The following is a 17581-nucleotide window of genomic DNA, read 5'->3' on the forward strand; positions in this document are numbered from 1 at the left end:
GGAAGAACTCGTCGTATGTCACTGAACGGTCCTGCGTACCACCTGTTTTGAATTTGCACATAATGCAGGAGGCAGCAGCGCGACTCGTTAACAAAAACGAGTGCTTTCAAACTGCAACACTTAGCAAAAGAATCACCTGCAGGGATGCCTTGACAGAAAGTAGCTCATAAACATCTCTACGGTGGATTGTTATGAAAAACAAGCTCGGCAGATTGAAAGAGCTCTGGATAATTCAAGCTTGGACTACAGCTGCAATGTTGGTGAGTTTAACGTCGTTTAAGACAAGCAGATCGCAAATTGCGGCTAACATAACTTAAGTACTGTTGCTCTCTGTAAAGCTGGATAACACATTTACCTCCATATCCATTTTGCCTGCCAGGTGCTGGTCCATATCCTAGGATTGAGGTAAAAAGACAATTCATATTACCATTAAGCAAAGTTGTGGGTATGTTGGCCGAGTAGGAATGCACTTTTCCAGCAATGCTATATTTTTTCACATACAATCAGTCCACCCATCCACACATGGGAGCTCACCAGCAGTACAACCATTATCTGATACGGCTGGCCAGTGGCCATTGAGCAGCTCCACTGGAGCAGCTGGGGGTTACAGTATGTGCCTTGCTCAAGGGCATTTCAACATGGGTTTTGAGGGAGTGTTACTAATTACTCAACACACTTGGAGAGTTATCATGGATCTTGGATGCAGGCACAGGTTTCAAGGGTGTTTAATAAAGTCCAAGCTAAATGTACAAGGGAAAGGGCAAAACTCATACGGTAGTCAAAGGCAAAGTTCAGTTCAGTTCAGTTCAGTTCGGCAACAAAGACTAACAGCCTGGACCATGTTAGTGGCTAAAGTCTAGAGCAGACAATAATGACTGAGGTGGAGTGGAAAAGGGGGGTATTATAGGAGTGAACTAATGAGGAGCAGGTGCGTAGAGTTAATAAGGAATGAGGACGTGGGTCCTGACTCCTGACATATCAACTCAATGAGATAACCTCTACCTTCATTATTATTTATGACAATAAAATAAATATCATATTTGAGAAATGTAAGTAGGCTACCTTAATTATTAAAGATAGAATGTTTCTTGTGGGGGGGGAGGGGATTCTGCCAGTGCTTTTCAATGGGTTTGTAAACAAAGCTCCATTACCACTGAAAAGTATTGGCGGAATCCACCCTCATAGGCATAAAGGCAGAATTAAAGTTCTGTGTGACCGCACCCTTAAACAGTGACGTAATCAGTATTACAAGCTAATGGAAACTATACAGCCTCTACCTGGAAAGTTAGAACACTAAAATAGAAGCCATTGCTCTTGCATCAATAAAAATCAATACAAATAGCCTAACAATTGGTAGGCAGGTTTCCGAACTGTCCACAGCCTATGCCCTATACCTTTGGGAAGAGTGAGTAAACACAGATGGTGCCTAGTTATATTCAACATTAGGGCATAGCAGTGGGTGTAGTTTTCTGATTCCACTGAAAAACCATAGCCATTCATTTCTCCCATGTGAGTCCCCTCACTTCACACAAGTGTCTTGTATGACTGCATGCATTATATTGTGCCACTTGGCCACATTGATGCACATCTGGCATTCATGGTAGGCTACTTTATTCTTTTTAAGCAATTCTTACACAACAAGTCTTATAACGCAGGAACAGACCTACAAATACTGCCTTTTAACTTGTCTTCCATTAAAACATTCTTCCAGTAGATCAGCATTCTGCCAATCATGTGGTGGAGCTGGTAGGCTTAGGGCAGGGAACTCAATGGAGTAACTGTGTACTAGCAGTAAAACCTCCCTTCTCGCAGTGGGTTGTCAAATTTAGACTGCCGCTGTCACCAAAGCAGAGCTGCCTTTGATTTCACGAAAGGGGAACTGATGAGAAAGGGATGATGGGATACGTGTTGTTGAAAAGAAAACTTGTAAGAGGTCCAAATGCACTTAAAAGTGACATAGCCAAGCGTTGTCAAGACATTTCTCTTGTATCAGTTTGACGTGATCGTTTGAAATTTGACAAGCAAACACCAGTGTCTGCGGGAGATTTCTCTCATCTCCATAACTTCCCCATTCAGACTGGACAATTTAGAATATTTCACCACCAAAGCACATCAATTAGATGTTCAAAGCAGCACTTTGAAAATGTTTTGTCATGGATGAATACAAGATAATCACATAAATACATAATTAATGTGCACTATATGTGTTCTTAATCTTATAACTCTTAAAACTCTACTTTAACCAACGTTTAAATGAGTTTGCACAATTTAGCTATTTCATCTGCAGGCCATGTGAATCTACTTGACTTCTCTGTATTTTAAATAGACTCAGATTGAAGTATCTTTACTCTAGATATCATTGACTTACTTGAACAGCTATTATAGTACAATCCACCCACCATAGACTGGACTCTTGTCATGCTTGTCATGTTTTTAAAGAGATGTAACTGAACCTCAAGGGAGTAAAGATTCAGGGAATTGTTTAGAGTAGACGTACAGTGCTGCTATTCAGTCTGAGAAATGAGAACACACACCTAGTAATAATGCATAGGCCATTAGCTACGCTTTTCACTTTATTTACCTTCTGTGTTAACTTGAGCTTGATGACTCAGTGCAATACTAGTAGAGGAACTATACTATATCAGTGGTATAGATAACACCACATAAAGCCTCCTTCAGTAGACTGCCAAGTTATGCCTCAAAAGCAACCGGAAGTGTAATTCAATTTACACTTTGTTGCATGACAATTTTCAACTGAAACTTAAAAAGGGAATGAGTTATTTTCAACTGACTTCCAACTGAAAACTCTGTCAGGTACGTCATGTACTTTGTACATGACGTACCTATACGTTTCCTATATTGTAAATTGTAATGTTGTTCAGATGGGCATTATCCATACAGAACTACAGTAAATCCTATGAGGGCTGCCTTGACTACCATTCAGCTGATGTACAATAATGACAACTAAAGTCTGAGCCTGCCACGTGCCACCTATACTCTCAGCTGGTAATGGTCCACCACATCACAGCATCTGCTTCTCCCATGTCATATCTGTTCATAGCTCACACAAGCTACAGCTCATGAAGCCTTTCACCATCTTCTAATAGCACACCGCAGATATATAAACAACTGACCACATTTCAAGTGTGCAAGTGTTCAAGGAACATTGCTTCCACACACATTAATTCCCTGCACCAAACCGTGTTAAGCATCACCTTTTCCAGAAAGAGAAAAAAGTACTGTATATACACGGTAAATCATGCATTAACTAATGTTCCCCAAACTGCTTAACAGTGTGCAATACACCCATTCATACTCAAATTCACACACCAACGGCAGAGGCAACCATGCATCCAACGTACCAGCCTGCTCATCATATGGCAGTTATCTGTAGGGGTTTATTGTGTCTTGCTCAAGGACACTTTAACATGAAGCCTGGAGGAGACAAGGATGGAACAGGGGAACTTCTGATTCCAACACAGCCATTCTACCTCCTGAGCCGGTGCCAGTAAAATAACGGCAATGTATCAGATTGCCAGATTTTTGTTCTATACTGAATGCATTTAAAACATATTTGAATGTAAGCTGTTGGAGCATATGTCTGATTTGTGTGCACAATTGAAATGACCAATTCGTGGCTTCATTCAAACATGCATTAAATTGATTTTATTTTATTTTTTCAAACTGCATCTGGTGCAAATTGTTAAAAATACAAAATATTGAAAACATTAATAGGCAGTTAAGTATGTAATCAGTTTCTGATTTTCTTGAGTTTGTTTTATTTATTATTACGATCTATTATCATGTCTTATGTGCATTTGAAACACTCACCCGTCAGGTGTGCTGTCTGCACCATCCAAAGGATTCCTATAGTGTGAAGAAGTAGCCATCCCAACATGGTGGAGACTGAAGATGAAAGCCCAAAATGTTTAAGATTCACCGAGAGAAAAAGTGGAAAAGAGAATAAGCAGTGGGGAATTCAGCCGGTCTACAAAGTACAGTAGGCATGCAGCCTGTTTATGGGGGGCTCATATACCCTCTTCTCTGAGGTGCCCCTCCTCTCGCTATACCTCAGACAGACAATGTGCCCATCATGCTCCTCCCTTGTTAAAAGGATCGGATAGCTCCTTAGCACCAGTGTACTGTACACACACTAACTGAATAATTGGGCACTTAAAGTACATTGACACTTGAGAGAGAGATGGACAAAGTAGGTAGTAAGGTTCACCGGGTTTTGGACATTGATAGATGTAGGCTACTCCACAGACAGTTGTCAACATACTGCAGAGCTCATAAACCCAGAATAGTCACTTTGCATTTATTTGTGCTGTCCTGGCTTAAATTCCCTTAATTCTCGAATAGATTGAACAAATACTATTATAGAATGAGAATATAAGTGTGCAAATAATATTTTATCATGGTGTTCGGCTCTGCTAAATGTTTCTCCCTGCTCGGCACAATTATACAACAATCATTAACCATATAGAGCAGGGAGATAGATATACAATAACAACCCCCAAAGGGGAACAGAAATAGCAGAGCCCACCGGTGGTGCTGGGGAGCAAACAGCTCATAACGACAATCAGGAACACAACAGCAGGAATGCAGGAAGATTGCAGCCTTGGGTGAGCTTAAATACCCTCCCGCCCAAATGATCAGCTGATTGCCATGACAGCGTATGACTGCATAGCACTGAATGAGCCCCTCAAGTATATCTGCCAGAACTAACTCCGCAAGCTACATCAAGGTGTGAAACGCTGTCTCTTGCTAATGCCATGCAATGAAAAGCATAAGCACACTTGTGTTCCTTGGAGAACAAGGTACAATTTAAATTATTTCAGTGGATATTGTAATTAAGTCCACTGTTAGGTTAGCCAGACAACAAAAGCCACACTCACCAAAAAACAGTGTACCGGTACTCATTTAATCTGACAAACCATAGAATGAATTATAGACATATTAAATTCCCAAATAAATAAATCACATGACATAGTGTTAGAAAGGTCCATCCATATACCCCCCTCTTGTCATTAATAATTTAATAATTTAGCGATGGTCACGCTGAATTAAATACATGGATTTATTTTTTAGAAATGTAGTCTGAGATGTTTTGCATTATCACAATTATTATCTCAATTTAATCTCATATACGGTACAGTGATGATGCCTACAGTAGTTTAATATACTTCCTGAAACTATACACTGCGCCTTGTATCTCATCAAGTTAAACAAATTATAAGAGGGGAAAACCTTCAAATAGATTCACCTCTCCTCCCTTGGCCTGCAAGTATTCCATGATCTCACCTTATATGCATACAGAAGACATGTTGAGAGTAACCCATTGTACATTTAAGGGGGGAAAACCGAGTAAAAAGAAAAATATATCTCACCTTCAATGTAGATTCCTCACCTCATGCTCAAATCCTCTTCTTATATGGTCATGGGGAGGTTAATGTCTCACCTCTTAACCCACCCAAATCTCTCACACACTTGGCTCACCACCAAACTATCAGTGACCACACCAGAGGGATGACCACTGGGACCAACTCACTCACCAATGACCATTAGGCCTACAGCCAGGGGTGGAAAAAGTGAATATCCAACTCAAGTAGAAGTACTATTACTTACTGCATTACCTAAGAAGTGAGATTACCAAAAGTAAAGTGAAATAAAAGTCTCTCTTTTGAAGTCCAGTGTTCATTTATCCATTGATAACATAGTAAGTGTATGAATGTAACAAAATATACCCTCATGGCTCCATTTGACTACATTTGTACACTGTCAGGGTTAAATTAACATAAGGACTTTATCTAAAATAATACTGACTGTCACAATGACACCTCTTCTAGACCTCCCATACAGTGACACACACACGCACATGCACATGTGCTCACAGTCAGGCATGCACGCACGCACACACACACACACACACACACACACACACACACACACACCACGTGTGGTCAATATGGTTTTCAGGCACAGCAAAGAAAAATAATCACTAAAATTCCTTGTCTCTGACTGTATCCATGACTCCCACTGTCTGAATTATGTCCTCTCTGAATTAAGGTACAGTAACTTGGGTAGGTCTACCTACTGTACTAATACTATATCATCATTGCTGTATAGTACTGCAAACCTGAGTAAGGCAGAAAGAAAATGCACCACAAACTTAACTTAGATACACATTCTACTCATCTACTGTATCACTGAAGCAAAGAAAATAACTAAACAGAAGCTGTAACTGCTGGGTCAGGCTGTATAGCTGATTGATTGATGTCACCCCTCTGAGGTGCTACTGGACATCCAGATGGAGATGTGGAGCCACAACTGAGGTGGGTGTGAGATTTGAGGTGCCTGGCAGGATGTTAGTGTGTCGCTCTGTGTACCATACTAATAATTATGAATAAAAACACAATGTAACCACAGTTTGACAAGGATTCTCAGGCTCCAGTTAGCCGTCTCGGCTATGTGTATACAAACCCAGGTGTGCACACACAGCACTTTTAGCGGGATGCCCGCTCTGCATGCATGGTCCTTAAATCTTTTGCTGAGAGCCAGCAGACTCTGTCAACTAATGTTGGGTATGCGGTACAATTGAAATTGTATTTTCCCTCTGCAAAGTCACTTTTAAGTCTACTACAAGCATGCAGAAGGGGATGGATATGAATTCTGGGCTTTAATACTGGTAATTAAAAACAACTTTCTTAGGATTTCCATGAATGGCAACAGGCAGAAAATGCACTGTGAAATATCTTGAAACATGATTGACATGAACAGGATGCATGTTTCTCACCTAGTGGACTGATAATTTGGAGTCACACATTTTGAAATATATTTGTTCACAGTACCTGTGCCTTGGTCTGTGAGTCAATCACACTGCATGGCACATGGCATGTTATGTCAAATTGTTATATTATGTGCTCACAAGAACAGCAATGTTACATGGCATGCCACAGTCATTAACCCAGAATAACCCTTTTCAGTTAAGCATAGATTTTAGGGGGCCAGGGCGCCGATAGATAAACAATCCTAAAGGACACAGATGTGGGGGTGGCTGAATGTTTAATAAACACAGGCAGACAGGGCCAGGGAGCAACTATGATTCATAACTCCCATCATTAAACACTGCAGATTATATGGACATTTTTTGCAGTACATCAAAGGCCATGGCATTATGGTGGACCATATGATAAGGCACCTATGGTAACATTCAAGGATCCTGTGTACTGTGCATTCAGAATGTCAGCCATTTCCATGGTAACCCTCCAGCAGTGTTAATTTTGTAGACTAAAGGTCTATATTTTCGTCCATGCTAAACCCCTCCCTAAACTTCTTTGCCTTATTTTACTATTTTGAAAAACATTTTTTATAGTTAAAATAGCCAATCTACATCGACACGATGTGAGCTTGTAGATTGCCTATTTTAACTATTCAAAAATGTTTTTCAAAATAGTAAAAAAAAAAAAGGCAAATACGTTTAGGGATAATGGGTTTAGCATGGATGGATGGAAGACTAAGGTTTTTCAGAAGACTAAATAGGTCTATGACTAAATGTTGTGTTATTCAAAAGACTCTTAGGGTCGATTCATACTCCTATTTTAGAGCCGAATAAAAGTCAGTTCGGCGCTGTAGAGCCTACAATTTAACGTCATTTGAGGTTCGGGGGGGCGGGTACCGTCCTAAAGTCGGCTCTTCGGTGCTACTGAAATTTTCTGACGAGCCGAAATCATTTCGGCACTACAGCGCCGAAACAGGAGTATGAATCGGCCCTTAGTCTTTTCTGGCAAAATTGACATTGCAATTAGACTAAGAACTAAAAGATTAGAGACAAAGGTCAGGAGACTAAATAGGACTAAATTGTGTTATTCAAAAGACTAATACTAAATAAAAAATATTCTGAAAAAATAACACTGCCCTTCAGACACACCTCCCGTAATACAGCTTGCCTTCAAATAAATATTTGGTGAGCTAATAAGTATGTGAAATACTACATGTACGGTGTTTTTTTTTTACACTTGTTACACTTTATAGGGATCCACACTGATGCCAGTCTATATCACACTGCCTCTACAGGACATACCATGTTCATGGCCTCACCAGTGTACATGCCTATTCCACACAAACACTCACAGGCACACAGTGTGTCACCCTGGTCCCACATTCCTGCCCACTCCCAGACAATAGAACAATATTGGCTCTGTCGGCAAAACATTGGGATTTATCTGGCCTGTCTGTAGGTTGTAGGGGATCACAGACAGACCAAAACACATTAAAACATGGCGGGGAATTACAGTAGTCCTGAGATGGAAGTCTCACATGAAGGCATGACCAGTCACAGAGAAAACAATTTAAAGCATCACATCACATCACATCACACCAACCATGTGGTCTATAACAAGATTCCGTGCTTCAATTTAGGTAAGCTCCTTGCTCCAGGGAAGGTAACAGCTCGCCCAGGGAATACCAGAAGCAGTTTGTAGACAAAGTTGTGTGTGTGGACAGTCACAATCTGTCCACACTGCTGCAGCAGCCACATGCAGCCAGGCAAGATTTTCATTTTATTTTTCTTAAGCTTCTGGGTTGCGCTGATATACAGTAGCATACCTCTTACTCGTAGAGAGATTCGTCCGAATCGAAAAAAACCTCTTCGAGAATCTAAATGTTTGGGCTAGGACAGTCCTAAGCTCTCACAGATATGGTGGAAATGCACGTCCTCAAAGTCTACTCTATAGACTGGAGCATTGGGTCTAAAAAGAGTCTAAAAGTCCTGCAGAAACACCTAGGGGCCATATGCTGCCATCCTGCCACCAAAATCAGTAGGGTTCATCCTGCAATCTGGAAAGGAAGCTAGAGTTCTCCTTACAGGCAGCATGAATGTGTGTAAAATGCTAAATGGTCTGCGCTCGCATGCGTGTGTGGGGCGTGTGCGTGCAATTTGAAATATTGGCCTAAGGATGGCACTAGCGATCTAGAGCAAAGGCTTTTGGGTCACCAAAGCATCATCTGGGGAGCAGGGCCGGTTCTAGGCATAGGCGAACTAGGCGGTCGCCTAGGGCCTCAACCACTGAGGGGGCCTCGACACAGGGAAAAGATTTTTTTTTTTTTCATGTATCCCCTATCCCTTACATGGGCTACTGGCCACATGTGGCCCCCACCTAGCTTCTTAAATTTTATCTCAAAGTGCACCAGATTGAAGCATTTTCATAGCAAATTTACAATTTTTTCTGGACCCCGGGTGGGCTTGCGCCACCCCGGACCCCCCCCCGGCGTGGCAAAGCAAGAGGGAGGGGCCTTCAGATAAATATGTTGCTTGGGGCCTCAAAAGGCCTAGAACCGGCACTGCTGGGGAGCATGGATGCACTACTAACCGTGGCTTGAAGCCAAAAGTTGAGTTTGAGCCTTAACATCCTGGTTCTCATGGATTCTCACTTTTCTTTCCCTAGGCTAGACTCTAGACTAGAGTCACATCACGTCACTCCAATCAGCTTCCCTCTTTAGGAATGTCACATAGAGATGTGTTTCTGCACAGTACAGGATTATCACTGACTTGAGCCAAATGCCCCTCAGCAAAACGTCTGTGAAAGGTATAGTGGTGAAACTGTAGTAACTAACTAGAGTACCTAAAATTTAATAAATGGCTTGAAATATAACGACTACCCGAACTGTAATAACTACAGTTATTAAGACCAGTTGACGGCTGGCCCTAGACTCTGGAACAACCGATCCCCCTCCATGCATGCTCAATTCCCTCACTAGATGCCTTTAAGTCTTTATTGAAGATTTGGTTAGTCTCTCGAGACAGACTGGGCGCTGTTTTTCCTTTATTTTTTGACGATGGGTTCTCAGATTGCACTTTTGTAGATTTGGTCGTTGTAATGTGCTTTATAAATAAAGTTTGAGTTGAGTTGACAGTACATAACATTTTATAATGGCTCGAAATGTAATATTTAGCTATCCAAAATGTATTAAATGGCACAATATGTATACAGTAACAATCTACCCTGGCGCAGCCACACTTCACCCGCCCCTATTGCATATGCATAGTGGTATATTAGTATCGCAACGCGAGGCTAGTAACAATCAGCCTTAATTCCACTTTGAAAGAGTTTAAAAAAAACAAGAATAGGGGATCTACATTTGTAACATTTGATGAAAATCGTTTCCTCCCCCCCCCCCCCCCCCCCCCATCACCTATGATTGACATTCCCCAAATTTCCAACCAATTTCACTTCTAATACAGAAACTCCTGCACATTTTCTTAAATGTTGAATAGTATTATGTGAATTGCACCTGGGTATGCATGTCTTGTTCTGTTGAGGCAGGCTTATATATTGCAGTTTGCTCAGATTTATACCAGCAGGGGCCTGCTGCCAGTTTAAACAGAAGTGCAAAGTAGTCATTCACCATACATTAATTCTTTTCATGCCTCTTGTTTCTTTTGGCAGGAGCAGCTGGCTTGGCCTCAAGAGTGCAGTAGCAGCAGTAGATCCACCATTACATACAGTCTACACAGTGAGAACACCTCCAAATGAATGATCCATCATCCAAGCAACCAACGCTCAGAAACATGACAATGTGCGAATATTTCAAGATGCTATTTATCACTTGAACACTAATATAATACATGTTTTGCCATTATTGTGCATCTGGTAATTTGAAGCTTCAGTCCATGAAATGGGTTCGAATCGATTTTCCCTGTCTGTTTATCATTTTAACTAGTGTTTCAGTCGATTTGTTTTGAGGGGACCTTTGAACGAACCGGTATTCCTGCCAACTGCGTGTTCCACTAACTACTTCATTGTTTATCAATTATAATTTACATTTACAGCTTGGCACATTTATCCCTCTTGCATCTTAGACAGTGATTCTTGATGCATAACCCATATCCAAGTTCTCAAACAGTATTCACAAATGTCACAAGCTTTTTTTTAAGAATTTTATTTCTTATGCTTACGTGCTTTACAATAGTGCAAATTAAATACAGTTTCCAAAATAACTAATAAAACTTTACAACTGAAATGTTTAACGATTGAAAATACAGCATAGTATTGTAACCCATATGCATGCTCAATGCATACATTCTACATGTTTTTTTATAAAGAACCCAAAATTTGCACAGCATTTCAATGTGCCATTTCATGATAAATTAATTACAATAATGAACATAGCTGTACAATCATAAATTACTATACAATCCTCCATTACCCCATCAGTCTCCAAAGTCTTTGATCAAATAAAAAAAATAGTGTATGTGACAACAGGTATCTCAGTCTACAACAGTTTTTTTGCTCTAAATGTCTGACAGTTGGCCTGATAATGCACTGACTTGAGGGTAGTGGTTCCATTTTGGTTATAAAAGTTGGAATGAATCCATCAGCTCTACCTACTGGCCAGCCCACCAACTACACCGTTTGACACATTTTCATGGGAGGTGGTAGCACTTTGAGGGTTCCAAACAAAATCAATTTGCATTGCTACATCTACTGGGCCCAAGAGTTAAAAACTTCCCTATCAGAGTGGAACAGATTCAGAGTTTGGGTTTTAAACATATGCAATTAATTCATTGAATTTGTTTGCAGAGATAATTATATGATCACAAATCGTGGATCAAAGTGATCCCAATGATGTTTTGTTTTGAACTAACCAAACTGTATCTGATCTAAGACAAAAATGTTCAAACTCTGTATCAAAGTGATCCCAATGCTGTTTTTTTTAGTTTTGAACTAACCAAAATGCATATCTGATCTACTAAGACAAAATGTTCAAACTCTTGGGCCCTGGGGACCAGAGGGAGGAGAGTACAAGACAAAGGAAATACAAAGTGGAAACAGTTTTAGAGTGCAGAGAAAATAAATAAATAAGTGAGGGATGGGGAGAAAAGAAAAAAGGGGGATAGCAATCAGTGTTTTTAAACACAAACTACACAGTACAACACATAGCTATAGACAGTTCCAATACTGCGCTATGCTTGTACTCCTTTCACTGCAGACTACTGCTCACCACATCCTCGTCACTGGCTGAAGAACCGATTCAGCCTGTCCCAAGTTCATGATGCAAGAGCTAGGAATCCTGTTGCAGATCTAGATAAAATGAAAACATCCATTCTTATGATAATACACAATTAAATTCAGTATGTTGATTTCAAGTGATTAGCAGCCAGGTACATGTTATAACATTGCCAGCCATATTGTGGTTCCATTCAAAACAGGACTATTCATTTTTCCCCCATAGCGATTTCCAAAATATTTATATCAATTATTTTAGGCCTAGAATCAAGTTTTTGGAATATTTAATTAGATGATTATATGGTATATTATCTTTAGTAAATACCATTATGGTCATGATCATCAGGATCCTGGATGGCTTGATTCTAGACTTAATAATAATTTATATAAATATTTGTGTAAATCTCCATGAGAACAATGAATGGCATATTTTGAACGGAAGCAGAAAATGGTTCCCCGCTATGCCAAATACTATAGCAGTTTACAGACAGAGTCTAATGATTTTATTAAAAACAACTATGACAGTGTGTGGAGGACTCACTCCAAGTTGCTCTTCAGCTGGTGAACAGTACGCTTGTCCAGGTAACGACAGAAGAGAGTGAGCAGGTTAGGCGGCATGAAGAGGGGCTCTACCAAGGAACACTGGGATAGTTGTCCTGCCACCTGGAAAATTGCATCCGTCCTGAAGAAGCACAAAGGACAGAAGATTTAATACCACTCAAACGGCACTCAAATAAAACTAAAGAAATATGTCCTAAGGAAATATTGGGTTGAAAATTCTCACCAGATCTCAAAGTCACCAATGCTAGGCTCAAGTGGAGCTCCTGAGGAGAGTAGCTTTTCTCCTTGGGAGAGGAGGGCATAAAGCAAAGACAGCCCAAACTAAAAAGACACAAAAACACAGGGAAAGGGGAGGGGTAGGAAGAAACACTGATTTAGTCCAAAAAGACATTCACAATAAAGTGAATGAAAGCAAAGCAGCCATAGGAAGGACAGACCTTGTTTTGACATGTTAGCGGCAGGTTTATGTTGTTAGCGTATGTTAGAGACTCCGATATAGTCAGAATCTTGAGGACCCCAACGAGCTGGCTGAAGTTCAGGCCTCCAATCACAATCCGAAGAGGTGGGAAGAGCACCGGAAGAGACTGAGAAGTAGGGATGGAAGACATTTCATACAAACAATCCACTAAAGCATCTCTACATTTCACAAAAAGGATTCAACATAGATCCCTTACCTCATCTGCATCTCTGGCCATCAGTGTATGCAAATGAGAGCTCACCACGCGCAGAATATGAAGAGTGGAATCATGGTCCAAAAATTTAATAAGTCTGCCCAGCAGCTTCTTGCCTTTGGAAATCATTAGACAAGGCAGGAACTCCTCGCCCAACTCTCTGCAGTGGAAACATTTGAAAATGACTCTGACTGTCAGCATTACAGCACTAAAGTGTCCCAAAAGGTGATTTCAATGGTGACCTATGTTACTTTCATGCTAGCAATCTGTTCGTCAAGTTCACAAAATCTTGTTTAGGTATGTCAAAGTCAAAGTAAGTCAATTTAATTTATTAGGGTGCGGTCTGCTGTGTAGTACTCACAGAGCATCATGGTCTTGTAGCTCTGAGTGGATGTGCTTCACCTTTCCCTGAGTATTCTCTCTCAGCTTCGTTTCCTCTGCCTCTGTCAACACAGAGCTCTTCACCCTCTCTGCGTCCTCTACTTCCATCAGCACTATGAACAACTGCAGGACAAGTGTGACACATGACACCTACTTCTTGGGAGTCACAAACAAGACTATGCGTGACTAGAAACCGTTTTACCTGTTCAATTTTGTTGAGGAGGTATAATCTCTGCTGTCTGGTGTCTTTCTGTTCCTGTTAAGAATATTCTTTTTAGGCAAAGCCTCATAAAAGACTGACAGAATGTTTTAAATATTTAAATCACACCATTACCTCGTTTGGAACCTTGTGTGGAACCTTGTGTGGAGCTTTAGCAGCGTGGACGGGCCCGATGGCACGGCGAGGGGAATAGCACGTGGACACAGCAACCTGACCTAAGGAACCTTCAATATGCACAACTGGAAGAACGGATGAATACAGAGAATATGAGAAAAATCTAGCAAATGAGATAACAGCATGATTTAACAACATAATACAGGTGAATAAGTCATAAACCTGGTGTATATGCGTCTGGTTTTGTGATGTAGGGTGTGGTGAGCTTGGGCAGTTCCTTTTTGGTACGGATGCCCAGCTCCTCTTCAGTGAGTTTAGCCTCCAATCGCCGATAGTACTCCTAGTTGAATAAGAGAAATGGTCAAATTACAAATAACTTTCACTCTGACGATGACACATACTGTAGTTCAATGCCTGATTTGCACCCTGTCAGTCGCACACACAAATAGCAGATCTCCAAGCTTACACTGAGTCACATCTGCTATTTTATGTGCATGACAGTAACATTGCATGACTGAAACAGACGCATATAGTTCACTTCCATTCTATGATGAGCAAAGGGCCAGCTCACATAGATACATCACGGGCCGTTCAACAATATTGAACTCCACACAAACAGTTTGCCATCTAGGCATTCGTGACGGCATGGGACGAGTCAAAGCACTGCAACCGGACACTCCATGCCTTCGCTCATGTCGAATGGGAGTTAACGGGAGGTGTCCATTTCAGATGCATGTGTGATTGTGCCACCGGGTTCAACATTTGAAGGCTTAGCCCTTCACTAAGTCCCTCCCCAACCCATCCTTAGGCACGTTAGAAGTGAAGAAAGCTTGACCTGCATAGCAACCGTTGCTAAACTATTTGGATTGGCATTGGACAATCGCTTTTTGGGGTGGGCTAATGGATATTAATTAATAGATATTATTGATGCTAGAATACCTGGTAGTAATAGTCCTCACGGTACGGGTTCTCACTTTGTAGCTGAATCATTTGGAGTCTGATGATCCACTCCTTTTCTTTGGCTGTCATGAGATCACAGTAAGGATCCCAACGCTCTGGTTTCCTACAAAGGGGTGATGCACTTCTTTAATAGAGGCATTAATAGTTTGTGATTTTAATATGAAAGAAAGCAGGAAAGCTTAGTGTAGTGCCAAGAACTGCAAACCGTTGTATTGTCCGGAATTTCTGAATAATTTGTCGCTTGTGTTGTGGGTGGAGTTGGGTAACAGGTCCGGGATAACTGTGGGTTAGACAGGGACAAATGACAACTATTATAATGCATGTGTACTTTGTCTACTAGTTTAAATATCACAGCATGTTCTGTGAAACTAAGCATTATCAGGAAACTTCAGGAAAGCATCCTCCGAGGTTGACTATTGAGTTACCCCATTTCATACTTCGAACGACAAAATTGATTGAATCGATTATGGTTTGATAAATTAAAGTCTTTATGCATGTAAAAAGGTCTAGTCCTCATCACACATCTACTACAGTCATGAGGAATGAGGCATAGACAGACCTGAAACGCTGCACTGGGTTAGATGAAGGACTGTACACGGGGGACGGTCTTGGAGAGTTCGTTCCGAAGCGAAGCTGCATCATCTTGGGGGCCATTGAGTGACGGGAGGGGGAACATGGACGCCCTAATGGAAACCTAAAGCCCCCCGTCTGATTCTACAGGAGAACACAGCTCAGTGAGTAATAATAAAAACTATGCAATGAATTTACCCTTTGGGCACAATTACTATATCTCTCTACTCATGCATTAGAAGAGGCCAGAGTGGAGTCATGGAGGTCACCTGATTGTAATGCTGCCGTGGGGCCAGAGGTTGACGAGAGAGAAGGGGGGATTGTGGCATTACGCTATTCATCTGCAAAAACAATAAAGAAAGAATAAAAGATAAAGATCGTTGTACTTGCCAAAGGAAAGTTGCCCAAATGTTAATACAATGAACTATGCAAAACAAACTATGCAAAATAATCACTTAATTGTGCACCTGAGGAGTGCCTCGTGGGGCAAACGATCTGTTATAGTAGGGTCTTCTGGGGGATCCACTCCTGCCTCTGAAGGAAGGGAAGGGGAATGGAGGCTCTACTAGGAACTTGGGGGTTGGATGATGACCTCTGCCATCATGACCATCAATCATATACACTATAGCATTATCCTAAAACACACACAAAGGATGATGACTTCATTGTTCAGTAAACTCGCTTAAAATGCAGAATATATTTGCTCAGCAACTAACCTGTAGAATTGATCCAGAGGTTTTTCTTGTCCTTCTGTGAGATGCTGACATCCACTAAGATGAAAAGGAAGCAATTTAGTCAGGGCGGTAGGTAAAATCCCTTCGTGAATGTGTGTGGCAGCGGTGGCCGAACGGATTGCGGAGCGGTTTTGATACCGGAAGGTCGCCAGTTCGAATCAGCGGTCCGACACGTTAAAATTACCACCGTTGAAGTGCCCTTGGACAAGGCATTTTGAACCACTACCATGAAATGTTCTATGAACAGGGCCTGGCTGTAAACAAGTATCTGATGCTTAGTCCAGTTACCCTGGGTAAACTTGATTTACCAGAAAGCATTTCTTCTTCTTCTGCCTGTTAAACTTAGTAACTCACATTTTCATCCCAACCACTCCAGGACAGAGGAGTTCCACACTCAACTATGGCACTGTCAAGACTCTTAAAAGAGAAAGAAAAAATTAAAATCAGCAGTCCAAGAGAAGGACAACCTGCCATGCAGTTAGGTCTTGGGAAAACTAAATTAGTTTGCTTTACCTTGAGAGTAGGTCGCCCCTCCACTGTCCTCATCACAGCCGGGTCTTCAAACATCTGTGGCTTGCGTTGCCCTCCCCTTTGTCCCCGTAGTCCCCTCCCTCTGCCACGCTGCCCAGCGGGGCAGGTGGGCATGTACTGTGGTCTGTGCTGCTTGGGAGGGGAGGGTGAGAGGGAACGCGGAGTGGGAGGTGGGGAGATGTGTGGGACTGGAGGCGTTTCTCCAAATTGGAGGAGAGGTCTGCTGGAATCGCCTCCCGTCACCGTGTCCTCAGAATCCAGATCTAGACAGTCGGAACAAGGTGCATTTTCCCATTTTACCTGTTCACAGTATGGCCTTGGTTTGTGTGTCATGATCCAGGCCAGGGCATACAAATCTTACATACCCATCCCAAATGTCTCTTCATTGTAGAGATCTATCATCTCATCCTCCTCTGCCATCTGCTGTAGTTCACAGTCCATGTCATTGTTTCCTTCATTCCACGGATCTCCCTTCTCAGGCCACTGTGACTGGGAGACCTCATTTTCAGTCTCCATAAGACAATAGAGAAACAAGGGTTCAATAACCAAGTTAGACAAACGTGTCTGGCTAAGGGCCGATTCATACTCCTATTTTAGAGCCGAATAAAAGTCGGTTCAGCTCTGTAGAACCTACAATGGAATGAATCTACAGTTGCAATACCCTCCAGTAGTCCATTGATCCAAATTGTATTTCCGATCTGCAGCTGTAGGTCTAAGCTTGAATTATCCTCTTTCAAACTGCAAAGCGTTTGTTTCATAAAAATCCACCATAGATGTTATCAGCTACTTTCTGTCAAGACATTCTGTGCAGGACAGGTGATTATTAACAAT

At 41.5% G+C, this 17581-nt stretch overlaps 2 protein-coding genes across 2 annotated transcripts in view; both read right to left on the reverse strand.

The window, feature by feature from the left end:
• cmn (calymmin) overlaps positions 1–8164 on the reverse strand; it is a gene marked incomplete at its 5' end in the record, with an annotated part of 35993 nt that extends 27829 nt beyond the window's left edge. Inside the window, 2 exons of the mRNA XM_080790002.1 lie at positions 322–394; positions 8084–8164. Coding sequence (XP_080646128.1) covers positions 322–394; positions 8084–8164 — 154 coding nt within the window. The remainder of the gene's footprint in view (positions 1–321; positions 395–8083) is intronic.
• A 3794-nt stretch (positions 8165–11958) lies between these two features.
• On the reverse strand, positions 11959–17191 carry patl2 (PAT1 homolog 2; the record flags this gene model as incomplete). The annotated part of the gene is made up of 16 exons (XM_080790003.1): positions 11959–12083; positions 12550–12690; positions 12793–12890; positions 13007–13153; positions 13244–13400; positions 13602–13744; positions 13824–13877; positions 13980–14080; positions 14178–14295; positions 14895–15018; positions 15121–15195; positions 15475–15623; positions 15755–15826; positions 16574–16636; positions 16733–17013; positions 17116–17191. 16 exons carry the CDS (start codon positions 17189–17191, stop codon positions 12050–12052), a joined length of 1833 nt encoding a protein of 610 aa, XP_080646129.1. The 3' UTR covers positions 11959–12049.
• Between the last annotated feature and the right edge of the window lie 390 nt (positions 17192–17581).

This window comes from Protomyctophum bolini (assembly GCF_963924005.1).
Source record: "Protomyctophum bolini genome assembly, chromosome: 18".
Taxonomy (NCBI): Eukaryota; Metazoa; Chordata; class Actinopteri; order Myctophiformes; family Myctophidae; genus Protomyctophum; species Protomyctophum bolini.